The sequence below is a fragment of the Podarcis bocagei genome, assembly GCF_964188305.1.
Source record: "Podarcis bocagei genome assembly, chromosome: 4".
Lineage (NCBI taxonomy): Eukaryota > Metazoa > Chordata > Lepidosauria > Squamata > Lacertidae > Podarcis > Podarcis bocagei.
In genome coordinates, this window is record NC_138128.1 from 83,252,274 (window position 1) to 83,279,047 (window position 26,774).

The following is a 26,774-nucleotide window of genomic DNA, read 5'->3' on the forward strand; positions in this document are numbered from 1 at the left end:
ATGATGAAATCAGGGCTGGTTAGCAAGGTGACTTAAAAAAGCTACAAAACAAAAACCAGTTGGGACTTCGGTAATTGTTTCGAATGTAGTTTTTATTAGCTTTCCGTCATCAATCCTGCATTCAGATATCCAGATACACCTAGCAGTTTTGTTCTAACTGGAAACTGTCTTGGCTAGATCTTTGGATTTCAGACCAAGCCCGTCATTAATCCAGTAAGAGAAACACAGAAGGAATATCTGGAGCCAACAGTAGTACTAAACAGCTGCTATAATGGAACATTGTGTTTGCTATGTAGGAACAAATTAGAGATATAGTTAAGAGTTTCCACCCAGACTTTGTAGCTTTTTTGTAAGTAAGAAAGGGCCATCTATATCTCTAGTTATGCTCTGAAGGTGGTGGTTGGATCTTCTCAACAGCTTCAAGGACAGCATCAAGGCTTACTTTGTCTCCAAATTCCTTCTCACGATGCTCCAGGAGAATGCCCTAAAATAAAAGGGGAAATGTGGGTCAGGTACGCACTTCCTTTGTACAAAACTATGTTTGAGGCACTTAAACTTCTGCAAATCCTCTAAGCTCCCTATTTCTGTGCAAGTGAAGTACCGTTGGATTTGGGCAGCGTAAGCTCTTCCCCCACACGGGTGCAAAATTGAGAAAATCCCTAATTGAGAAGATCCATTTCTGGAACAGGACCAGGGTGGTGGTGCTGTCCTGCCCCCCTTCCCCAATAAATCCTGGCAATGCCCATGCCTCATTTACCACATCCCTTACTTACTTAATCCTGCCATATCCTTAAAAAAAAGAAATGCAATACCACACCTGATCCCCCCAGTTAGGATTTCAGTATTCTGCATTTCGTTACCTTAGTAAGACTAACTTTTTCGCTCCCTGGCCTTTTGGGAAGGGAGTCAGCTGCCAGAATCAAGGCCTGGGCTTTCAATAAGATGAATACCTCTTTGCATCTTTCCCAGATGAGGAAATCAAAAAAGTGGTGCCCTCCTCTGTGAAGGATGCTGAATGTTCAATGGAGCCATAGTTCTGCCTCAACGCAGGAGACCAGACAAGAGAGAGCAGTGGTCTCCAAGACCCTACGAGAGGTTGAAAACCAGAGAACATGGAACTAAAGGATGCATGGGAACAGCTTTGCACTCGCTCATTTACACACAGACATACACACAGATACCTGCATCCCAGGACCAATAACGAAAACTCCTCCCAGGACAAAGCCTTCTCCTGCCAAGTTCCCAGTATAGCCATGCTTCCAAGCATTGAAGAAATGCCTCCAGACGCTGCAGCGAAACATGCCCAAAAAGGTCATCTTTCTTTTCTTAGGCCCATAGAAACGTCTCTGTAGAAAGGGATTAGAAACAGTGAGTCAAAACAGAGAGAGTGTGTGTTCTTCCTCGAGAAACACAACGCTTCCTGATCCGGAGCAAAACAAAAGGTAAACAAGGTTCAGACTACCACCGATGGGACTTTGTGTACATTCTCATTCTGCAGGAGGAGTGCAGGGAAAGTAGGCTGCTTGCATGCTATATACATTTAAAGCACATCGCTCCTTACAAAGAATCCTGGGAGCTGTAGTTTAAGGGTGCTGGAGATTGTACCTCTGAGGGGTAAACTACAGTTCCCAGCATTCTTTGGGGGCAAGGTACTTTATATGTACGGTGTGTGCATAGCCACAGAGCGTGGTAAAAAGGTAAAGGTAAAGGACCCGTGACAGTTAAGTCCAGTTGTGAACAACTCTGGGGTTGCGGCGCTCATCTCGCCTTACTGGCAGAGGGAGCCGACGTTTGTCCACAGACAGTTTTTCCGGGACATGTGGCCAGCATGACTAAGCCGTTTCTGGCGAAACTAGAGCAGCGCACGGAAACTCTGTTTACCTTCCCGCCGGAGCAGTACTTATTTATCTACTTGCACTTTGACGTGCTTTCAAACTGCTAGATAGGTAGGAGCCGGGACCGAGCAACGGGAGCTCACGCTGTCGCTAGGATTCAATCTGCCAACCTTCCAACCGGCAAGCCCTGGGCTCAGTGGTTTACACCACAGCGCCACCCGCGTCCCCACAGAGCGTGGTACTGGGTGCAAAAACTAAGCTTCCTCAGAATCTTGGCTCTCATGCCAAAATAACCTTCTAGCCCTTATAGCTACAAATATATGCTTGAAATGCTTTAGCTGAGATTCCTGCGTTGCAGAGCGTTGAACTAGATGACGCTGGCGCCCCTTCCAACTCTATGATTCTTTGAAAGTACTTAGGTGATGGCTGCTGCAATTTCAGGAGCTGGAAGAGCCATAAGGTCTCTAATGGCTGTGGGGAGCAGGGCTGGCCCAAGACATTTTGGCACCTAAGGCAAGCCACAAAATGGCGCCTCCCTACCACTACGGGAGAATGGGTGAGCAGGGATCTACGTCAGGAACAAGATGGGAATTAAGATGTACATCAGGGACAAGGGTGAGAGGAGACCAGCAGCGCCTCCTACTGGCCAAGAGGCCATTGTAGAGGCAGCATTAGGGTGAGGCTGCCTAGGAAATCCAGCCTCCAAGGAGCTGCCACTGCAAAAGCAGCAGGCATCACATTCCTTGGAGGCAGGATCAGCTCCCTCTGTGGACCCTGCTGCCTGAGGCGATCACCTCACCTTGTCTCATGGGTGGGCCAGCCCTGGGGCGAGGGCTTTGAATGATTTAGAGAAGTTGCTGAAACCAGGTTCTCTTGGTTGAGCAGAATTTGGGTTTCCTAGCTGCGGAATTGTAGTGTTTTTAGCACCCCCTCCTGAGTAAAGAGTTGCTCCCCCTCCCTACCTTTTCATTCGTTTCTTTCTCGCCTGCCTCCCCCCTTCCCCCCTCATCTGCATCCTGATTCATGTGCTGTTTGCAGCGCAGCCTCACCATTAAAAAAGGATGTGCTTTTATTCTGCCCTGAACATTTTTAAAACAGCTTACTCCCCCCTTAGTTTACCATTCGTAAACATAGTCAAATGCCATCACAGTAGCTGTTCTTACTGGTGAACCACACGCAACTGATTTGTTACCAACTTTATTTTTATTTTTGGCACCTGCTAAAAGATGGGGTGCCTAATAAGACACACAGCCCAATTATGTGGGGAATAAATAGATGTCCTAATCTTTCCATTTATCTATGCATGCTAATGGGGAAATCATGCAAAGACAGGCCAGTGCTTCAGAGCTAACCTGTTTTCTGCCTATGTATATTTATGATATATAAATAGAAAAGCAAAAGCCAATTAGCCTCTTAAGTAGCAGCTTTGCTAAGATAATCTTCACGCCACCGACTTCCCCCCAGACCCCCTAGTTGCAAGAGAAGAGGCATAGCCACATCTCTTATCACAGCAAGAAGACAGCAAGAGAGGCATGCCTTTGTAGGGGGTGGGGAGCCATCACCCAAGCTATGGGCATTTTTTTTAAAAAGCCCAAATCACTATGCAATGCAAAGGGTATTCAGAATGCAAATGTGCATTACAAAAAGTCTTGTGTTTCACATTTGCAAATGATCACACCTTCAGCCAAGCAGCACAGGAGGGGCTCAATGGTGAATTGTGGAGTTTTCCCACACATATCTTTGAGCCACCTGTGAACCTTTTGCCAATAAAGGATCGTACAGTGGTACCTCGGGTTAAGTACTTAATTCGTTCCAGAGGTCCGTTCTTAACTTGAAACTGTTCTTAACCTGAAGCACCACTTTAGCTAATGGGGCCTGCTGCTGCTGCCGCACCGCCGGAGCACAATTTCTGTTCTCATTCTGAAGCAAAGTTCTTAACCCAAGGTACTATTTCTGAGTTAGCAGAATCTATGTAACCCGAGGTACCACTGTATAAGCTTTTTGGCCAGTGCAAACTTAGTGCCTGCTTCACAAACCAGTTTAAGCAATAATAGCCTTAAGCCTTGCACCTGAAAGCACATTCAGACAGAGTGGCTCAAAACTTCTAACATAATCTATGAGACAGATGAACAACCCAAGTACAAGTCACCAATTGGATCTACCTGTGCATCCAGAAATATCTCCCCCTTGAAATACGGCTGAAATTGCTCCACCTCGGTCCCAATGTTCTCCTTCACAACAGCATACAGGGGAATGCCCAGCTGGTCAAGCCGGGGCTTCAGAGAGGACAGCTGAGCAGCTTCCTTACGAATGAGAGAAGAGATAAGTTATGTGGCTGCAGCCTACAACCATCCCCATGTAGCGACAACCCTCGCACTGCTCTTATCAAACATGCCCTGAAATGAAGCCTGTGGGAATGTATGTTAAGATGGCATCACAGACTGATATATTGGCAGGGGATGTTAGAAGTGCTAATGCTCTGTGGCCTATCTAAGGAACAGGCAGAGCCTGCTGAATGGTGATATTGCAACTGTGGACCTCCTAGCAGAACGCCACTGGATTCTTTCCTTTCCATCTTTAGACAGCTAGAACACTTTTAACTGTGTTCTGCGACCGCTTTTCACATTTTAATTCCATCATTTGTTGCAGATTTTAGGATTGTCACCTTCTTTCAATTTCTTGTGGTATTGCAATTTAGGTGGCTGGACATCGGTTATGCAACCTAAAAATATTTAAAATAAGTAACAGTGCAATCCTAACCATGTACTGGTGAATTCAAAGGGGCTTCTTCCTAGATGAGTGGGTTAGGATTGCAGGATTAATTAAAAGAACATTTTAATTAATACCTTGTTTTAAATTGTTGTCTTTCTCTGTGTATATGCTTTATTATTGTAATCATCTTATTATTGTAATAATCTAGTTAACATAACTGGGAGGAAAATCAGGCTTTCCTTGTGTAAATCTAAAGCCAAGCAAGACGCAAAGGTCAAAACACATGTTGTAACCTAAGGAAACCTAAGCTCAAAATTAATGGTAAGTTTAGCCGCTGAAGGATCTCTCCACCGCATCTCCACACTGCCAGGCGTCCAACACAGAACAATAGGAGGAAGGTAGACATAGGAAGAGGACTTGAGTATGAAAGAGAAAACGCAAACAGGGGTGGACCTGTAATATTCCTACCACAGCTCATCTGAATGGAAGATTGGGAAAAGGAGATTGACCAAAAAATATATATCAAGAAGCAAATATGATAACTCAGTTGGTACAGCATGAGACTCTTAATCTCAGGGTTGTGAGTTCAAGCCCCACTTGGGCATGAGATTCCTGCACTGCAGGGGGTTGGACTAGATGTCCCTCGTGGTCCCTTTGATTCTGTGAAACTCTTTAACATAGTACCAAAAAATTGGCAACATGGAAAATATCCTAGACCCTTATCTCTGTATCCATGCAGCCCACAAGCGTCTTGAAATAGCAAGGTTAAACCCCATCATTTGCTCTTTAGAAAGAAACCACAAGGAAAACACGCTACCTCTCTGCACAAAAATCATCCAGGCCGCCGCACTGCCATGATGACAGCACCATGCTTCCTCCACAGTTCCTCTGCTTTGAATGCTCTTGGCTCTGCTGAGGGACAAACAATAGCATATGTCATTATGGTACATGTTGCCTCTCGCTCACTTCGGCAGCCGTGTGAGATGGACTATCTTCTCAGCTTTTTTCGATATTATTTATGGGGCTTTTGGAGACCACTTGAATTTCAAGTGTTACGCTGAAATGATATAATCGAAGCCACCATGCCACGGGCTCACAAACTGTGCGTGGCAAGTACAGCCTCACTGAGTTGGGCTGGGGCCTTTCAGTGAACACATTTTCTTTCAGAAACGGGAGCAAGTGGGATCTGTAACCAAGTGTTGCAGAGTGAAGCGCTTCCGTTTAGGATTCCAAATATTCTATCCCGCACTCCTGCCACTCATTTTCGCAAGACAGTCAGCATTCTATTCGGTCCTCCCTGGGTTGTTCCTGCAGTTCCCAGAGGGCTCCCCCCACCCCAGAAAAAATATTTTTTCAAATAAGCCCATTAATTATGTCTCACTTGTGAACATGTGGTGCCATTTTAACCATATAAGCCAGTGGTTTCAAACCAGTGTGCCATGTCACCCTGGGGTGCCTTGAATGATGGTCAGGGGTGCTATGGGCAACACTGGCCTCTGTCCCTCTTTCCTTCCCTCCCTCCTCTGATACCCTCTGGCATCTCTGCCTCCCAAAGGCTTGCACGGATGTTTGTTGCAGCAGCCCTGGCTATAAGCTCCGTAGGGAAATGTTGTCCAGGGACGACAGCAGCAGCAGCTCAGAGGATTCCCAAGGAGAGGGGGCTGAGGGATCACTCCACAAGGGAGGGTGTTCAAAAATGGGTGAGAGGCTGCCAGCTCTGCAGGCAAAGGGTGACACAACTGGGCTCCTGAGCCTTACAGGGTGCCACAGAAAGAATGTAGTTGGTTAAAGGAGCCATAGACTCAGAAAGGTTGAAAACCTCTGATATAAGCAGTTCAGTGCCTGCTGGAAACAAAGAGAAGTGTGGTAAACTCTATGCCACATATTAGAAGGCTGCAGATCCGATTCCACAAAGGCAGAAATGCCGCTCATGGGTCTTTTCCCCATGCCTGGAAATCAAGGTTCTTTCCCGCAACAGGCTTTCCAAAGTATAACCGACTGCTTTTTCAGAACACTGGGTTCTCAGCCCACAGAGGACCCTACCACACATAAGCCTTACCTCCTCCCAGAGTCTTCAGATCTGCCGACCCGAGAAAATCCAAGGAAGCCTTTTCCGCTTTAGTCAGAAACAAATCTGTATTGGCAAGGATTATCCCTGTCACAGCAGCCCCAATGGCTCCGAGGCCAATTGTCCACATTGCCATGGAGAAATAGCCCAGGTCAAGCTCCGAACACATGTCTGAAAAACAAAACAAACAAAAAAAAGAAGAAAAAGGTATCCATTACTCCACTAGCTGACAAGGTTTCAAGACAAAACAATCCTACAAAACCAATTTCACCTAGAGACCCGATGGGATTATTTTGTTTACAAGGTACTGGCTTGATGTTCAAAGAGTTCCCAACTTGGACCATTATGAATTCTCCATGAAACCATCACTGAGAGATACAGAATTGAGAGACACTGAGAGACACAGAATTGAACGGCACATCGGGAGGAGAAGGTTGCGGGGGGCGGTCTGGTTTGTCCATCGATTAGCCAAGAACCCCCAAGTGTAAACTGCAGACTGCTTTTTCTACTGAAACATGGGAGTCAGCAAGCAATCTTGCTTTTCAGTAGGCAGCGGTTGCCACTTTCAAAGAGTAAACTTCTAATCCTCACGGGCTCCAAGGATACTTCAAAGGGTGTGGGCAATGTCCGCTGGAATCTCGGAAGGGAGGCAGAAGAAGATATCCACTAATTGACGGCGTGCCTTACATAGCTCATGCTCGCCACTGTCTGTGATAAGCTAGCTTTTGCAACCTGTCATGCTATAGGCCCTTAATTTGGACTGCCTGGACACCAACTTAAGTGCCCCCCCCTTTTTAAAAAACCAAATATAAGGGCATATATTCACCCCTGCATTCTGGATTTTTAGATTCCATACCATTTAAGTGGATCTCCTTTAGCTATATAACTCCTTGTGAGGGATGTGTTCTAAAAGGGAGCAGATAAATACATTCCCTTTTCCAGGGTTTTTGCAGGGTTTCTCCAAAGAAGAGGGATTCTCAAGGGACTCATAGGGAGCAGTTGGGGAAAATGGAAGATTCTCAGTTATAGAATCAGAGACTTGGAAGGGATCATCTAGTCCAACATGCAGCTGGCCCATATGGGAATCGAACCTGCAACCCTGGCATTATAAGCACCATACTCTAACCAACTGAGCTATCCAGTTCATGGGCAACATTTTTCCCCCCTTATTTAAAATATTTCTGGGTCACTTTGTTCATGGCACAATGAAAGGCACATTTTTTTATTTAAAAAAAACCACACAGGATCTACAGGCTTTTTCTTTGTTTTACAAAAAATTATATACCACTTGATTGTAACAAAACCTCTAAAGCAGTTTACAAGACTTTTTAAAAATTATCAATCAAAACAGTTTTTAAAAGCAAATACTGTAGTGAAAACTTTTCAAAAGCAAGTAAAACCAGAGGTAATCTAAAAAGAGATTAAAATATGTCAACATCTATATATCTGGGATAGGCTTGCCTAAACAAAAATGTTTTATTTGCTTAGTTCACACAAGCGCATTGCATCATGGAAGAGCGAACCATGTGCATAATAAAAAGGCTAGCTGCACACTGATCTTTCCTCAGTCACAGTGATATCATTAGTGCCATCTTGGGAAAACATTTCTGCAATAAATACTGATTCATTACTCACACATTGCATACAACCAGGAATGTGCCAATCTACGTTCCCTCTAACCTAGAACACAGTTTCAAAGAGACAGAACTGAGTCAGAATCTCCCCCACATCCGACCTTGGAGGCTGCGGAGATCTTATTTGTACAATATTCCAAACAAGCCATCGCAGCATATGGCAAAAGGCATGTTTTGAAGCAGGGATTCTACTTGGACTTAGCCACTGTGAACTCCGAATCTGTTAGCTCTGCCGGCATATGGCTGGAGATGCTACGATTTTGGTTAAAAAATGAAAAGGGGCAAGGTGGTAGGGCTCTTTCATAAGTTGGAATGGCAGATGGAAAGGAGAGACCACTGCCATATATTTTTAAGGGGACATTTGATATACGATATAAGCAAATCCATTCCCATCATATAGGACTGCAGCACTCTGGAACAGAACAAGAGCGATGGGATGTGCCAATTCTAGTGTTTTAATTTGTGTGGCATGGACCTGAAGTCCCCCAAGGAAAGAACTGTAAGGAAAGCAAAATATAAAAAAAAATTAAATACCAAGTTGACCACATTGGTTCCCAGGGCGATCAAACAATATTTATTTTATTTCATAAAATGTACACACCACTCGATTGTAAAGGGGGGGGCGGACCCTCGCAGCAGTTTAGGTTTAGAAAGAAGATAAAACAATAAAATTATCACTAAAAAAATTATCACCGTTATTTAAAACATTCAGAAGGTTAGAACCGCAATGGAATAGACTAAAGCAAATTAAAACTCATACAATAACACAGTGTTTGGGACACTGGTGGACATCAAGGCAGGTCAAGACGTGAAACATGGGTCAGCAACTGACCTCTGAATCAAAACAGGCCATTTAAGACTTTCCAGTTGGCCCCTTACTAACCGAACCAGAGATGGAGATAGAAGAAAAAGTGGTACTTTGCTGGCAAGACACCTGTGGGTGGGATGATGGTGGTAGAGAAGAGGTTTGTCCCACGGCCCACCATTTCCCTCTGTACCTGCACCTCTGCCCCACCAGGATGGTAGAGAGAGAAAAACAGGAGAGCAGATAATGGGGTTTCTGTGGGGTTCAACATATTTAAAGAGCATTGTCTTGGATTATACAAATCACTGTTCAATCCCAGAGTTTTCTCTGAAGACTTTAATCCTAGCAACCAGAACAGATATTCCCAACAGCATTTCAAGTTAACCGGTTGTTTTTTGTTTTCTTCCCTAAAAAAATAAATAAATCATAGTAATCTATTCATCCCACATCAGTGAGTATCAGCGGTGGCGATTGGGTGAGAGGGTAGGAGACCAACACCCAGATGTCATATATCTGCGTATTTACTACTGTTCTGACAGTAGTATTGATTCTAACTTAACTGCTATTATTAAACACCACCAGCCAATGCTGTGGACAAAGGAGGAGGATTTAAGTGGCTTAACCGCTGTAAAATCTGTAGCTCGGATTGGTACTTGGAAAACATTTCGCAATGTAGGATTTAAGAGCTTGTGCCTGGAGCCAGTTCCTGGAAACCTGTTAAAAGGATGTTGAGAAGCAGAGCTGAGACAGACCTCAGCCAGGTGGCTATGAAGAAAAACCCCTAGCCAAGGAGTAGGTGGCAGTGCCCTCCTGCTGTTGTGGAGTACAACTCCTGCAAATCCCAACCAGCATGACCAATGGTTAGGGACAGTGTTCGAAACTCCCACTGTTCTGGGCGCATTTTGCGGCAGGGAATTTCATTAGCACGAGCAGTTTCTGAGCTCAGTGCACAGTGCTGCGCCTAAGATTTCAGATTGAAACTGCAGAGTGGGAGGAAAGGAGGGTATTTTTCTGCCTCCCTGCTTCTAGCTGCTCTCTGAAGACTGGAGAAGAGACCCTGTTAAGAATATTAGGGGGGGCGGGCAGGGAAAGGACCAGACCATGTGAAAAATGAAAATAGTATTTTAGCTGCGGTTCATTCATTTTCAGCTTTGTATTCTTCTTATAAAAAAGGGGGCCTAGACATTCCGTTGTTGCGCCCATAACCTAGGTTTAAGTTGCCATTTAGCTCCTAGCTTTCCTATCTCAGTTTCTAACACTGGTTAGGGATGATGGGAGTTGTAGTCCAACAACAACTATGTCCGCTGATGCAGAGTTTAGTCAGAGCAGTCAGTTGAATAAACCGTCTGACCCTGTATAATATGGCAGCCACACAGTAAATCTGTGATTGGGTGCCACACAAATACTGAAAATAAGATAGCATTATTATTGTTTAAAAATCTGTCTTTCCCATCATGTTCCCAAATTTTAGTGCAATTGCATTCACATTTGCTTCAACTGGAGTCTACTTTTAAACTTGTCCCACTTTTAAGGGCCAAACTAGACAAGATGGCGGAAGTCCTGTAATTGCATCTCCCACTTTAAAACTTTTAAAAAGCAAATGCAACCATGGAAATGCCCTGATTCAGAGTCCGCTTGAATATGTTGCCTTGGGGTATGGGGATTAAGCCTTCCCAATGCCATTTCTCTTATCCAACCCTCGCCCCTCAAGCTTGTGGGGCATAGCATGCAGGTAGTCATAGAACTTCAAACATGAAAATAGGGTTAGGGACCTCCAGATCCGAACTGCTACATCAACATAAAGCAGCTTTTATGTTTGCCCTATTCCCTTTCTTTTAATCCATTTTAGCTGTTTCACAATTGTATTTTTACACTATTGTAACTCTCCTCAGGGTGGAAGATGGATAAGAAATCACAGAATTGTAGATTTGGAAGGCTCATCTACTCTAACCCCCTGAAATGAACCCACAACCCTCAGGTTAAAAGTCTCACGCTCTCCTAATTGATTTTATTTCTTTTTAAAAACTTCTCATGAATAAGGCATGAGTGAAGTAAACAAAAGGGCACGAGCAGCTCGAACAACCACACAAATACCACACAACCATAAACCTATAATCCAAGTGCCCTCAGGACGCTGCTAAACTACGACTCCCAGCACCATTGGCCCCTGCAATATATACAATCATATTGTGTTTTTTATCATGTTGGTGCCATTTGGGCTCCTCATACCACAGATACACAATTTTTCATCCTGCCTGACCACCACATTCATTATAGCGTGACTGAAACCAATGCCCTACTAAGCCTGGAACAAAACATATATAATATCTGCACACACAACAAGTGGATGTGAGAGTTTTGAAACACAACAGAACCATCTACTCCTCCTTGCAGAGAATGCACAAAGCATGAAGCAATGCAGATCTGAATGCAGATATTATATCTGTTTGGACTCTGAAAATGTGCAAGGGTTAAGAAATGAACGCACTTACCAGTGCCCGCAACAGTTAGTAAGCCGGCAGGTACGCACAGACTTGACACCTGGGCGAAAGGAAGCCAAGAGCCATCTAGGCTGGCAGAAGGGCAGATACGATGTGAAAAGGCTCCTGCGAGCAAGATGCTTTTGACTCACCCTCCTTAGTAGTGTGGGCAGGACCAGGCGCACTGCCAGCCTGAGAAACCTTGGCGTCAGCCTGAGCACATCACTCCAGAAGCCATTACACAAGACAGATCATGTCGAAATCTAGGGCTGGCTCATGACAAAGTATTGTGCCAGGGATACGATTCCTTGCAAGTTGTTTGGAAGAAGTGGTCTCGATCGTGTGATCCTGGTGTGGCAAAGAAAAATGCCACACAAATTACAATAAGCCCACAGAAATTACTTGGCAGTGGAAACCACTACTAGCCTGGCCTGACCGCGTGCAGTTCTTTTAGACGTTTGTGGCTTGAAAGGAGAATTAAGAAGGCGCTTTCACGGAGCTTCTCTGCCTCACTGCCCAGAACTCATTCTTAGGCAACCCAAGAACAAACCCTATTTACTGATTTGCAGGTTTTGTTCGGCAAATTGGGGCGAGTGAGCTCAAGCCGGCTAAAGGTGCAAGGTCATCCCAAGCCTTGTGAAAAATTTAAGTACAAAATCTAACACAGTCATATTAATAAAAGCAATGAAACAGATTCAAGAGAGGGCTTATCCAGGCCTCTGTTTGGCCTGCCCTTTCCCCCAAGAAAACCCAATCTTTAGCTCTGAATTGGAACAAACAGCAATTGGATTTTCCAGAGGGAAGCGGTGGGGCAAAACTGCTTGAACCCGTGCTTAGAAAACATGGGACATGCGGAAAACGACTCAGCTTTCTAGGCCCAGGACAAGCAGAAGTGTAGATGAGCCCAGAGTATTGAGATCATAGAATTGTAGAGTTGGAAGGGACCCCAAGGGTCATCTAGTCCAACCCCCTGCAATGCAGGGATCTTTTACCCAACATGGGGCACGAACCCATGACCCTGAGATTAAGAATCTTGCTCTACCAACTGAGACAACTCCCAGGAACCAGTCAGCCAACAGATCCTTAAATATCAGTTGAATTACCTAAAAATTAGTATATGGACACTTTGAGAGGGAAGAGAAGTGAATTTCCCTCGGAAAGGTACCTCAGTCATTACAGCCGGTGCCAAAAAGTCCCTTTTCTCCTCTCCCACACCAGTTACCAGTGTATTGTACAAACAGTTCACAGATACGTCATAAGAGAACTTGGGCCTGTTGCAGGAAATGCTGGCAGAAGTTGGCAACTCTTATTGCTGAATTTCAGCAAGGTACTTCTTATTTTGCTCATCGTAATGCCCATCTGTCAAGGTGCTTCCCAGCCGAAGGAATGCATACAGCAGATAGTTAAGTATTTATTGCCAAAAAAATAACACTCATGGTTTGCTTCTACAGCTCTGGGTAGCTACGCGCAGCAATCTAGCGGCTAGGCAGCTATTCCCATCTCTGCGCTTTATGGAGCAGTTGCAGCAACAAGGGACCACTCCCCCTCCACCAGTTGATGCACCTTCCCCCAGTAGCCAGGGACTATGCCTATGTGTGGAAACTGCCTCTGCCCCTCTCTTTTCAATCCCTTCTTGGTTTTGGAGACAGTTGTGCAGGAGAGGTTTGGTAAGCACCTGACCTGCCTCTTAGTCCCCTTCTTCCAACCCACCCTCCAGCACTGAATCTTCCCCTGCTTCTTCTTCTTTTTTTTTAAAAAAAACAAACTTTATTCAAAACATCAAAGTAATACATTAAAATGCATTAAAAGACTGAGCTTGTAAAATATGTACAGGATAGCAGGGAAGGAGTTGGGATGCTAATCTGGAAAAAGATTTCTTTCATGTCTATTTTTGGTATTTTTCAAACAGCATTTGCAAACATCTTACACCATAGGATGGAGTAAGACTCCTAGGCAGCTTGTTTGGTTGCTACTTTAATGCTACAGGTTCTCATCGTAAATCTTTGCCCTGAAACCAATTCTCCTTGGCAGTCTGGCTCTTTTGTTCCGAAACCTGACTTAAAGAGAAAATCTGAGAGTCCAAAGCACTTCCATCAACATTCTGCATTTGTACAGGATTTGTAGCTGAATAATTCCCCGTTGCAGACCAGGGAGTGTAAGTGCTTGATGCCATGAAGAAGTTCCCAGCTGATGGTGGAGGCTGCCCCACCATCTCCGCACCATAATATGGAACTGGGCAGCTGCTTGCCTGGGAAGTCTCATAAAGCCCACTTCCACAAAAAGCAGCTTGCTGGTAATAAGCAGGGTTCAATTCCGGAGAGCTCTGCTGTTGCGGGGCAGAGAGATGCTCTCCTGGTTGCGTGTTGTTGAGAGGTGGATCTTCCCTTGCTTTTGATTCTTGCCTCTTGGCTGATGGAGGTCCCTACCACTGCTCCCCTCTCCCGAGTCAGACTCCAGCCAACCTTTCCCCTCGGTGCACACACATCAGAGACCTGTCAGTCCCTGACACAATTGTGGTGAGGGGTAAAGATCTATGCCATGGCACTCAGTGCGTATCCTCAGAGCACTAAAAAGCCTTATGAATCTACTTGCTTCCCTCTGTTTTCAAATACTTCACGCAATTCCCACCATCACGGACCCATTGACCGTACGGGCTGGACCTGATAGGAGCAACAGTGCAGTCCACACTTTTCCCGTCCCTGCCTGCTCATCGGGTATTCTGCCAAAACAGTATTTCTGAAATACTGAGATCAACCTTGTGAAACGACACCCACTGAAGAGATACCAGGTCAGTATCGCCACCTTGGAAATGCATTTTGTCCATATCTAATCAATCACTATCTCAAATCAGCTTGCTTACTGAGCACACTTCCTTCTACCTTCTCTCCTGTGAGCTGAGAGTTCTGAAATATATTGTGGTATAGCCCCCTTAAGAGCCACACTCAATGGGAGAGTCTCTCCCCTCCTACCCTGGCGCCCATTTAAAAAAACAAAAACAACGCAGACTTGGAAGATTAATCAGAAGAAGAGCAGAGGTGGGCTGCTTACCCTTCCCTCCCACCTTTCATAAGCTGTGTTTCTCCCTGTGTGGGGAAATGCAGGCTATCCAAATCTTTTCCTTCAAGGGAAACAGCTATGGGGAGTGATTTTTAGCAGGAAGCTGCCTACCTTATAGTGTCAGACCGCTGACCTATCTTATTAAGTATTGTTATGAATCTGCAAGTGCAAGGCACCCAGGACTCAAGTAGTGTTAGAATTTAATTAAGGTTGGGATGCAAGATCCCATGTGCATTAAAGAAGTGTTTTTCAACCACTGTTCCGCGGCACACTAGTGTGCTGCGAGATGTTGCCTGGTGTGCCGTGGGAAAAATTAAAAAATCCAAAAGATTTTTTTTAAAAAAAGTCAAATTTTCGATTGGGGCGCCGTCCCTGGAGGGAGGCGGGCGAGTCGGGCGGCGAGAGGCGGGGCGGCGGCGGCGAGGAGAGGCCGCCCAGCGCGGGGCTCTCGCCGTCTGCCTGCCTGGCTGCCTGCGAGCTCGGCGGGCAGCGCCTCCGTCCGCAGCACCCGCCTCGCGGCTCTCATTCCCTGCCCCTGCCAAAGCTCACCCAGCCAAGCCGCGCTCTCCTTCCTGCCTCGCTTTGCTGCCTCCTCCCCCCCCCCCACCCCCAAAGCTTGGAGGTTCCCCGGCGCCGACCCGCAGGTTTCACCCCCTTCTCACACCTGTTCGCGCTCCTTGCACGGAATGGGGCGGATGGGGAGGAACGGGGCTCGCCGCTGCCTCCACTCGCCCTCCCCCCCTCCGCCGGCGGTCCCGCGATTCTTGGCTTTTTGGCGGTTGGCACAGAAGGAAGGCAAGGGGGAGGGAAAAAAATTGAAACTTACACTTTCGTGCGTCCCTCCCGGTGTGACGCTGCGCGCTGACGTCACGGGGCTGTAATGGTGGTATGCCTCGAGATTTTTTTCATGAAACAAGTGTGCCTTTGCCCATAAAAGGTTGGGAAACACTCCATTAAAGAACCCTCTGTAATCAGCATGTGTGAGGTGTTAACGAACCTAGGTATCCTAAATTGTATCTCAGACACTCCCTTTAATCCTAGGCAGGCAGGTGTAAAAAGCTATTTCCTCAGAGGTAATAAAACCCTGGGTGTGGATCGGAGCATCAAAAAACAATGTGTAAAAATGCAGATGAGTGCGGCTCCTCTTTCTGTGTTACAAAAGACCAAGGCTTAGATTAGCATGGGTAGAAAAAGAGGGGTTTTTACCATTTCTGGGGAAAGGCAAGCTGCAAAACAAGGATGGTGCTACGTTTGGAAGAACCTGGTGCCACCGCCGCTACTGCTACTACTACCACCATTACCAACAACAACAACAACAATAGTATTTATACCCTTCCCCATCTAGACACACACACACACACACAGTGGTACCTTGGTTCTCGAACGTAGTCCATTCCAGAAGTCCGTTCGACTTCCGAAACATTCAAAACCCAAGGCACGGCTTTCCAATTGGTGCAGACGCCCCGGAAACAATAGCCGACAGTTGCATCGGACGCTCGGCTTCCAAAAAACGTTCGAAAACCGGAACACTTACTTCCTGATTTTTGGTGTTTGGGAGCCGAAATGTTCAAGTACCAAAGCATTTGAGAACCAAGATTCCTCCCTCTCTCTCTCTCTCTGTGTGTGTATGCATACACACACATAGATATGAGCATCACTTCCCAAGTTTATAAATATATCTATAAAAACACACACAACTTGAGCTACACAAACACAACCTAAGCTACACAAACACACACAATATATCATAAAGATGCCCCGGTCTCCACTGTGTCCCATTCCCAAAAGGAAACACAGAACCTGGGTGAGTGCATGAGTCTAGCACACTACTTGGTGGAGATTGGGGTGGCATAGTATTACCTACTATGTTGACCAGCAGTAGTTCTCTAAGATTTCAGGCAGAAATCGAACCTGGGACCTTCTGCACTCAAAGCAGATGTTCTACCACCGAGCGACAACCCTTCCCTTTAAGGAGAGAGAGAGAGAAAGTATAGCGGGGGGGACGGATGTTAAGTAGCCCCTCCCTGTCATCACTCCCAGCTGGAAAAAACTAGCCTTCTCCTTAAGCTATTTCCCCATGAAATGCTCGGATCCAGCAAATGCTGCCCCACACAACATATCTGAATGTGTAGTCCAGCTCTTCACTGTGGGATGTGGCAAGTGATCGTGACAGGTTTCGCTGAGATAAAGAACAGAGGCAAAAATAGAACGCTCTCTCCTCAGCTGCAACTTGCTTTCCTCGTTCAAAGTTCCTGCAGGGTCTGTGTCTCCAGAAAATGTGATCCGGCAAGAAAAACCCATAGCAAGTTTAACCTGTCTAAGCAAGGTCCTTAAATTTCAAGGATGAACACAGCATTTAAAGCAACAGCTTTAGCTGTGGCATAGGGGCGGGAATTTTATCGGGCACATCTTTTTAACACTGTCGCACAACACAAACTTTCCTGCTGAAGTTCTCCGTTCTAAACAATTACCAGAACCCTGTTGCCTCTGGCAGTGTTTATGTCAGCACATGGGGGGGGGGGCGGCATATGTGCATGGGCACAGGCACAGAAGAATATAGGCTAACCCACCCCACAATTCTGAAATCTATACGGCAGTTACATGGTGAAGGAATTCAGGAAACGGCCAATGGCCCATCTTAGTCCAGTATCCTGATCTTGCAGTAGCCAACCAGATACCTGTGGGAACTTCCAATGCCCACATTTTCTAGGTGTGCAATGCTGATCTAGAGTTGATTAATGGTAGCTTCAACTGAGCTGAAAGCCAGGGATATTGCAGTAATTATGCAATCCCTTTATAGTGCATGACAATGTGGTCACCACTCATTTGCATGCATTAAATACCTAGGTTTCTGTTTCTGTACTCAACTCAGATAGCATCTGTTTGCTTAATAAAAACAACTGTGTCCCAGTTTTAGGGATGTTTGGACTGCCATCACAAGTGAGGAGGGCCTATCTTAAAAGCCCTATCGGACGCAGGTGGCGCTGTGGTCTAAACCACTGAGCCTAGGGCTTGCTGATCGGAAGGTCGACGGTTCAAATCCCCACGACGGGGTCAGCTGCTCGGTCCCATCTCCTGCCAACCTAGCAGTTCGAAAGCATGTCAAAGTGCAAGTAGATAAATAGGCATCGCTCCAACGGGAAGGTAAATGCTGTTTCCGTGCGCTGCTCTGGTTTTGCCAGAAGCGGCTTAGTCATGCTGGCCACATGACCTGGAAAAACTGTCTGAGGACAAACGTTGGCTCCCTTGGCCAGTAAAGTGAGATGAGCGCTGCAACCCCAGAGTCGTTCGCGACTGGACTTAACGGTCAGGGGTCCTTTACCTTTACATGGCTAGAGATGTATAATGTCCATAAATTTGGAAGCTGGGGGTGGGGTGGGGTGGCTTCCCCTCCCGCAGGATTTCCAGGAGAGGAAAATAAAAATATATGCAATACTTTCTTATCAAACCTAAACTTATTTCACTGTTTTTACAACATATAAGGCATCATTATCAACATACAGAATGGTACTATGTTGCATTTTTATGAAATTTGACAGAGCAATTCCATGCATGCTTTACTCACAAGCAAGACGTACTTGGTTTAGTGGACTTTGCTCCCAGATAAATGCATGCAGTTTCAAATGTATTCATGCCTTAGTTCTGTTCAAGCAAAATTGTGAATATACCCAGTGCTAGAGAAAGATCCTCAAACTACTGCACTCCATGCTACCAATGGGCATGCTATCTTGTTTCTTCCTGTTTCTCAGATGGCAAAATGTAAGAGTTGAAAAGGAAAGCACCATCGACCAGAGGAAGGAAGAAGCAACAATTCACAAGCATGCTTCTCTCACGACAATGGTAGAACCCAGATGCAGAAATGCATCTTGCATTTGGGTGTCCACACTATTCACAGACATAAAGTCTTATAGAGTTTTATATGAAAGACAATCTGCATACTACACAATCTGGGTGTGTAAAACCCTGTACTAAAAAGCATTTAACTCATTCTAACAAAGCATGTATTTCATAGGTGATCCCCCTTCTCCCCCAACGTTTCCAAACGAAACAAGGGATGGAAGAAGGGGGGGGAGTGGATCTGGTTTCTCTCCCCACCACCAGGCACAAGTCAGCAAGATGATGTCAGAAGAGGCCAAAACTTTTTGACAAAGGTATTCAATAGCCATAGGATAAGAGGAGTCGTCTTGTGGATCAGGAAATGGTTAAGAAATAGGAAAGAGAGACTAGGAATTAATGCCTCATTCTCCCATTAGAGGTGTGCAGAAAGTGGAGTCCTTTGAGGATCAGTATTTGGACTTTTTAACTTGTGTATGAGTTACTTAGTTTTAGGGATGAACAGTGGGGTAGCCAAGTTTGCTGAGGATGTTATACTGCTGAAATATACTCGGAGTCGAGAGTAGATTTCATGTTCTTTATCCAGCTCATAGTGGTGAGGAGGAATGAAAGTTTCCCCAAAGTATCTGCTTTATATACATTATTTACACAATGGGCTGCACGTGATTGGCTAATTCCAGAATGCTCCTGGAGGCCAATCAGGTTGTGGAGTCACTTCCATCTGGAGCTGGATTGGGTGGCTCCTGCAGACCAATCATACTGCTGCATTGTTCTAGGACCAATCAGACTGCTGCATTTTGGATCCTATTCAACTCAGTACATAACAATTGTTAAAACAAAACTGGTTTCCAAGAGCTCCAAAACGTTCTGTCCAATCTGGGTGAGTGGGCAGTAAAAATGGCAGATGGAATTCAATGTAAACAAGTGTAAAGCGATGCACATCAAGGCGGGGGGGGGGAATCACCAAGGGTCCCTCAGTATCACCCACACTCTTTTGCTAAACCACTCCCCAAGGTTGCTGGAAGAGTGTGATGTGATAATCTCTGAACTCCTTGGGAGACAAACTGCTTTCACAGATTGCTCTCTTGGGGCTTATGGTAGCCCCAACCAGTCACTAACCAGATCTGTACCTCTTTTGCTTCCACAGTGGTACAGTGGTGGGGTGTATGGGATGTTAGAGAAGGGGGTATTACCTCTGGTGAGGTACACGTCATGCTCTTTCTGCAGTAGTTTGTCTACCTTGGTCCACATCCTACATCCAATTCTCACCTGTGGCCCCTAGAAGCTGTCTGCATGCAACAGTGGCCACACCCTGGGAATGGCTTCGACTGGCTGGCAAAATGAGGGGAGGGTGGTTGGTGGGTCTCAAACCCTCAGGGAGTTAGGGACTTCCTCTGCATGCAGAGACAGGCTCTGGCGGATTGAATGGATGAGACCATTTCTGCACATGCTGTGGAGGGAAGCGAGGGGCAGATGGGACTCGTCCACCTGGGAAGGTGGCCTATCTAGGAGAAGGAAAACTCTGATCCTAAACCTCCACACCCTTGCGGGACACCTTTGGGAGAAGAAAAGGCTAAGGAGTAAACCCTACATCAGGCATGTCCAAAGTCCATTTCGGGGGCCCGCCGGTTGGTTTAATCCAGCCCCTGTGGCAGTTTATTTCCTGGGGTAAAAAACAAACAAACCCTCGACAACTTCAATCCTAAAAGAAGCTCAACAACTTCAATCCAAAAAAAAGGTCAACAACTTTGGCCGGCCCTTTGGTTGGCCCTCACGGCCCTTCACTTCATCAAACCTGGCCCTCTTTGAAAAACATTTGGACACCCCTGCCCTACATAAATCTGGAGTGAAGTCCCTAAGACAGTTGGATACCACTTTGTACGCCTCCTTCTGGCAACTCCTGCAACCAAGCTGGTGCCAAACGTATTCCTCTGCTTTCCTCTGGACCACATCTGTGAGGCCAAGAGGGGGGTCTTGTCATCTGGGCAGCCTAGGAACTCCATACATGCTGCCTAGGCTTGCGCCCAGGGAGGTCGGTTCCATGTTCCTAATGCAGCGGTTTGACTTCACTCCCGGAGGCGCACTCTTTTGACTCTTCAGACAAGACAGATGCCAACAAGGGTAGAGGGGTGGGTGTTCCCAGACCATTCACTGCACCCAACAGATGTGGATTACTCAGTAAGAGAGAATGCAGATGTAAGCTCTTTCACTCCTTTTGCCTTTGATCAGCCTTGCCCAGAACAATTAAGCAGCTCTTTTAATCATTATCTCATTTCTCTTGGATGAGTCAGTCCCGATCGCTATACATTCAAAGGCATATGCCACTCCATTCAGCTCAGAGTCTGTTGCCCCCACACTCCCTGCAGCAACGTCTATGAACTGCAAAGCCAGGAGCAGATCTGGCAAACCCCTGACGATCAAAGGGCAAATCCAAAGGCACTTTTGTATTTTGTGCACACCCACCATTTGGCAGCAAAACAATCCACTTTGGGAGCCCCACCAATGCAGTGGCATTTAAATGTTATATTTATAGCTTATAAAGTGAAGCCCTGCCTGGTTTGCAAATCAACCTGGAGCTATAAGGAGGGGCAGAGCATACAGAAGGCCTCAGGTCTCTCATTAGAGGAAGCAAGGCAGCTGGATTGGGAAAGACTTTACCTGGGGTCTTGAAGAGCAGATGCCAGGCAGCATCACTGAATACAGTGGACGCTCGGGTTGTGAATGTGATCCGTGTGGGAGGCACGTTTGCAACCCGCAGCGCTGCGTCTGCGCACGTGTGGGTCGCGATTCGGTGCTTCTGCGCAAAGCACGATTTAGCGCTTCCGCACATGCGCAAGCACCGAAACCCGGAAGTAACCCGTTCCGGTACTTCCAGATTCGGTGCGGTGCGCAACCCGAAAACGCGCAACCTGAAGTGTCTGTAACCCGAGGTATGGCTGTATATGAATCTGTAATGTGACTCAGTACAAAGGGGGGGGGGGCGACATTTGATCTGGCCTGTGGCCTGAATGCTCATCTCCTCTGCCTCACAAACCATGGACCATGTTTAACAGGTGAGCAGGGCCACGGGAGAGACCTCTAGTGCTTAATAATAATAATAATAATAATAATAATAATAATAATAATAATAATAAAAAATACCATCCTTCATCCAAAGATCATGGGGCAGTTTGCAGCATAACGCTACCAAATGAAAGCACAAAATACCTACCATAATAAGAACAAAACCAAAAACCAATAACCCCCTCCCACAAACCTCACTAGTGAAGTACTGTGGACCTCATTTTTCAAAAACCAAGCCATGGACCCCCAACTTTTGAAAATTTGCCATGTTAAATCAAGATGGCAGACTGAAACTTTCAAAACTGCAGTTGTGGGATGTTCCCCCCACTCATTTGACTTCCTGAGCAAAGCCCAGCACTTACTGCGGGCATATATTATAATAATAATATAATAATTTATTATTCGTACGCCACCCATCTGGCTGGGTTTCCCCAGCCATTCTGGGCGGCTTCCAACAAAAAATTAAAAATACATTAAAATGTCACACATTAAAAACTTCCCTAAACATATATATATATGCCCCCAATCCTGTGGATTTTGTTTTGAGGAAAAATATTACACAAATAGCAGACCAGTTTCCAGAAGCTTTCAGCTATCCTGGCAGGTCTTAATCCCAGGTAAATGGATGGAGCCCAAAGATGCTGTTCTTGATGTACAAGATACGAAGTTAATACTCACTTTAAAGTGAGGATTATTTCAAAACAAAGCACAAGTGTTTGATTAATGTAAAGGGTTATTTCTAAATACGCCATCTGTTACGCAATGGGTTTGCACGGCCTCCCCACAGGATTCAGGTCACAAAAGATTTACTCGATTCCCAGCTCTGTTCTCCTTACGTTCAAAGCGAAATACATACCAACTCAAGCGAACGTGTGTTTAAAACTAGGGAGGCAAGAGTAAATCAACACAGCTATCTAATCATTTCGGCTGCAATATCTGCCTTTTAAATAGGGCTGCCAACCTTTCGATCCACCACTGTAACAGTTTTAATACTGCCTTAATGTGCAGGCATCAGTGTGCTAATGTTTATCTTTGAAGTGGGGGGAAGACACCTGACAATTTATGCACATCAAACTGCTTTGAAAGACAGGAGAGTAAGCCAGGCTAGGTATTTTCTAGTCAGCTGGCAACCTTCTTAAAACAGGCTGCTTCTTTATTGAACCTCACAAATCAAAGGTTGAAATGGTGCCTGAAATCCAAGCCACAAGTCCGATAAAATGGAATAGTTGGGTAAACTCTACTTATCTCCTCATAAGGAACATATTTATTTACATTCATTGAGGAATATTCAAACGACAAATAAAACTGCAAAACAAACAAAAAACCCTAAACTATTTATACATTCTAGGCTATCCAGTGCAGAAATTAGCTATAACAGTAAACAGCGTCTTCTCAGACTTCACAGACAGTAATAATCTTTCAGAATATGTTTTTTAAAAAATATATCTGAAAGCCATGACATTCATTTTCTCAAGAGTCAATACCACTGCAAGATTTCACCTAAACATTTGGAGAAGCTTCTTTAGGTTCAGAAGTGGGACAGAGTTCATCAGGGTGCTTTGCTGGAGATCTTTAAGTGATGGCTGGATGGTCATGTTTTAGGGGAAGCTTTTAGTTGCAAGATTCCCAGACTGGCAAGGATCAGAGGGTCTATCTGCCCCCTTCCAGCTCTATAAAGTCTGTTGATTCTAGTACAACTTCCTAGAGCCAATATGGTAAATACTGCTCCTCTTACTTTGCAGTTAGAAATACAGAATCGCAAAGTTGGAAGGCACCCAATGGTCATCTAGTCCAACCCCCTGCAATGCAGGAATTTCAACACAGAGTCCCCCATCCAATTTGAAACCATACTGAACCCCGCTTAGCTTTGCAAATATGCTAGCAGCTTTACTGCTGCACCATAAGCAAAGTGTCATTTTCTTAGGACCCTACCTTTTCATTTTTATGGTTGTAAGTTGCTTTTAATATAGTGCTTTACTACTGTAAGTCGCTCTGGGTTAAGGATGAAGGATTATCAATCATTTGATAATAATTTCAGCAGAACTTCCAAATTGGGGCACTTAACTTGGGGAGGGGGCAACAAGATTATATCTAACTAGATTAACATATAATTACACTGCAACGAGATGGGGGGGCGGAGGCAATTATAAATGATTTAAATAGAGAGGAAAGTTGTGCCTTTAAAAGAGGCGATCCTTTCTTGGTAAATTTCCTGCATCCTCTCCCCTACTCTGGAGCACTCCCAGCGGCTTCATTCAGCCAGATGGGAGGAAACCCTCCACCAACAAGCCATTCGGCTTCCAGGCAGCCCTGGCTAGGCTTTTCCAAGGGACATCGCAGAGTGGATCCCGCTCGCCCCGCCCCCGACATGGAATATTATTTCTTATCTGACTGCGCTTTTTCTAGCGACAACCAAACGTAGATTTCCCCCTTTATTTTGGCTGCAGAGAATACTGTTCTTATTCCCTGCCTGCCTGCGTTTTTTTCAAGGGACAACCGAGCGTGGATTTCCCTTGATCTGCAGCAGGGAATATTGCTGTTTTATTCCCTCCCACGGCCGGGCTAGTGCAAGGACCGAGGGATACTCACACCACAGCAGCTCCTGCAGAGAGATGCTCCTGCGGACTCAGCGCCTCCCCTGCTGCAACTGCTGCCGCTGATCAGGCGCCTCCCCCTTTACCTGCAAGCGACGCCAAGGTCTTTGCTTTGTTGCAACCTTCGAGCCTGGGAGCGGGTGGGGGGGGCGCCTCAACGCGCTCCCAGGCTGACTAATCAATCCGCCGCACGCTGATTGATGGCAGGGGAAAGAGGCGAGCTGGCTGCAGGCTTCCCCGCTCTGCCTATGCTGCGGGCAGTGGCGTAGCGTGGGGGGTGCAGGGGGGGCCGGCCGCACCGGGCTGACAACCCACGCTACGCCACTGGCTGCCGGCAGCGTTGCCTAAGGCGAGAACGTGCCATTATCAGCTGCTGCTGCATGGGCGCCTGTGAGGTTGCGGACTCTCTTTCCTTGGAGGTTTTAAAGCAGTGGTTGGATCACAATATGTCATGGGTGCTTTAGCTGAGATTCTGTATCCAGGGCAGCTGTCTACCAGCTCCATTTGGTACACAGGCTGAGACCCTACCTGCCCACAGACTGTCTCGCCAGAGTGGTGCATGCTCTGGTTATCTCCCTCTTCGACTATTGCAATGCGCTCTGTTGTGGGGCTACCTTTGAAGGTGACCCGGGAACTGCAACTAATCCAGAATGTGGCAGCTAGACTGGTGACTTGGGAGTGGACTGCGAGCCGCATAACACCAGTCCTGAAAGACCTACATCGGCTCCCAGTACGTTGCCGGGCACAATCCAAAGTGCTGGTGCTGACCTTTAAAGCCCTAAACCAGGGGTCAGCAAACTTTTTCAGAAGGGGGCCGTTCCGCTGTCCCTCAGACCTTGTGGGGGCCGCACTATTTTGGGGGGGGGGGTGGAGGGGAATGAATGAATTCCTATGCCCTACAAATAAACCAAAGATGCATTTTAAATAAAAGCACACATTCTACTCCTGTAAAAACACCAGGCAGGCCCCACAAATAACCCAGAGATGCATCTTCAATAAAAGGACACATTCTACTCATGTAAAAACATGCTGATTCCCAGACCATCCACTGGCCGGATTTAGAAGGCAATTGGGCCGGATCCGACCCCTGGGCCTTAGTTTGCTTACCTATGCCCTAAACAGCCTCAGCCCAGTATAGCTGAAGGAGCATCTCCACCCCCATCTTTCTGCCCCATCTCACTGAGGTCCAGCACTGAGGGCCATCTGGCGCTTCCCTCACTGCGAAAAGCGAAGTTACAGGGAACCAGGCAGAGGGCCTTCTCGGTAGTGGCACCCGCCCTGTGGAACGCCCTCCCATCAGATGTCAAAGAAATAAACAACTACCTGACTTTTAGAAGACATCTGAAGGCAGCCCTGTTTAGGGAAGTTTTTAGTGTTTGAAGTTTTATTCTGTTTTTAATGCTCTGTTGAAAGCGGCCCAGAGTGGCTGGGGAAACCCAGCCAGATGGGTGGGGTATAAATAATAAATTATTATAGTATTATTATTATTATTATTATTATTATTATTATTATTATTATTCCTGCATTGCAAGATGACCCTTGGTGTCCCTGCCTACTGCACGATCCTATGATTCCATAAATAAACCCATCTACCACTTGAAACCTGTGCTCACCCATGCTGATGCACGGAGTGCTGTGAGAAACAGCTTGACTCCCAGCTGCTTCACATCCAGCTGCACTCCCTCTTTCTAGGCAGTTGGCAACTCTGGTGTGCTTCGGCCAAATGCACCCTGCAAAAGAAGAGCTCCAAGGATCTCTGGGATCTTCTCAGTAACGGAGCAAAGTGCCACATGACCAGCAGCACAATGTCTGTGGGCTTTACATTCACCACCCATGCACCATTAGCTTCCACTGTGCATGCATGAGCACACAAATGCAACCACCTCCGCACTGTACGTAGAGCCATGCACATGAAGCAAGAGCACCAGAACCAGGAGAGTCCTGAAAGTGACCGGCCAGAAGATGCTTCTTGGTACCTTGGGAGCAGAAAAGACCATTTATGTATGCGACCACGACTGCACGGATGTTATTAGCCCAGCGATGGAAAGAAGATAAAGTTCCTACCAGAGAAGAATGGCGGATGAAGTTGATGGACTATGCTGAAATGGCTAAAATGACAGGAAGAATCAGGAAGACCAAAATTTTAATAATGGGGGAAATTTATAACATATCTTAGACCATTGTAAACACTTAAAATCATTAGGATTGGAAGTTAAACTTTAAACTTGTAGTTTAAGGGTGAATTCTGGACACAATGGAGATGTAAAAGATTTTGATCATCAAAAAGGTGCGAGAGGAAATTATTTATAAAGCGGGGGGGGGGGTGGAAGTCCAGGAGATTCCTTGGAATCTTGTTCTTATGATTTGTTTGATAAAGTTCTGTAAAATTTTAATTTGAAAATTTAATTTGAAAAACCAAATTATATATATATTTAAAAGAAACAAACAGGAATGCACAGAGATGCACAGCTACATCTCTCTCTGATTCAAGAGGTGCGCCATCTCCAAACAGATTCAGAACGGCTCCATTTGATTTCCCACCCCGAAACTTGTGCATTCTCCATTTCTGGTCAACGGCCAAGAGGGTAACCTTTTAAGACTTCATAGGAAGGTGTTTTTCATCTGTAGAAAGTTTCCAAGATTAAGTGTCCACGGTTCTTATTTTTAACGAGATAACATTTCTCTAATTACT

At 45.8% G+C, this 26,774-nt stretch overlaps 1 protein-coding gene across 6 annotated transcripts; it reads right to left on the reverse strand.

Moving 5' to 3' along the window:
- Positions 1 to 74: 74 nt before the first annotated feature.
- Positions 75 to 24,185, reverse strand: PRXL2A (peroxiredoxin like 2A). Of its 6 annotated transcripts, none has more exons than XM_081190979.1 (6): positions 24,080 to 24,185; positions 6,607 to 6,786; positions 5,365 to 5,459; positions 3,998 to 4,138; positions 1,182 to 1,346; positions 75 to 484 (listed from the first exon to the last, which is right to left on the reverse strand). In XM_081190979.1, the coding sequence occupies exons 2-6, from the start codon at positions 6,782 to 6,784 to the stop codon at positions 377 to 379; spliced, it is 687 nt and encodes a 228-aa protein (XP_081047105.1). In that variant the 5' UTR covers positions 6,785 to 6,786; positions 24,080 to 24,185; the 3' UTR covers positions 75 to 376. The 6 variants fall into 6 exon arrangements, with proteins under 6 accessions (XP_081047105.1, XP_081047102.1, XP_081047104.1 ...); XM_081190976.1 differs by lacking the exon at positions 24,080 to 24,185 and adding an exon at positions 21,567 to 21,591; XM_081190978.1 differs by lacking the exon at positions 24,080 to 24,185 and adding an exon at positions 11,547 to 11,691.
- Positions 24,186 to 26,774: the final 2,589 nt, after the last annotated feature.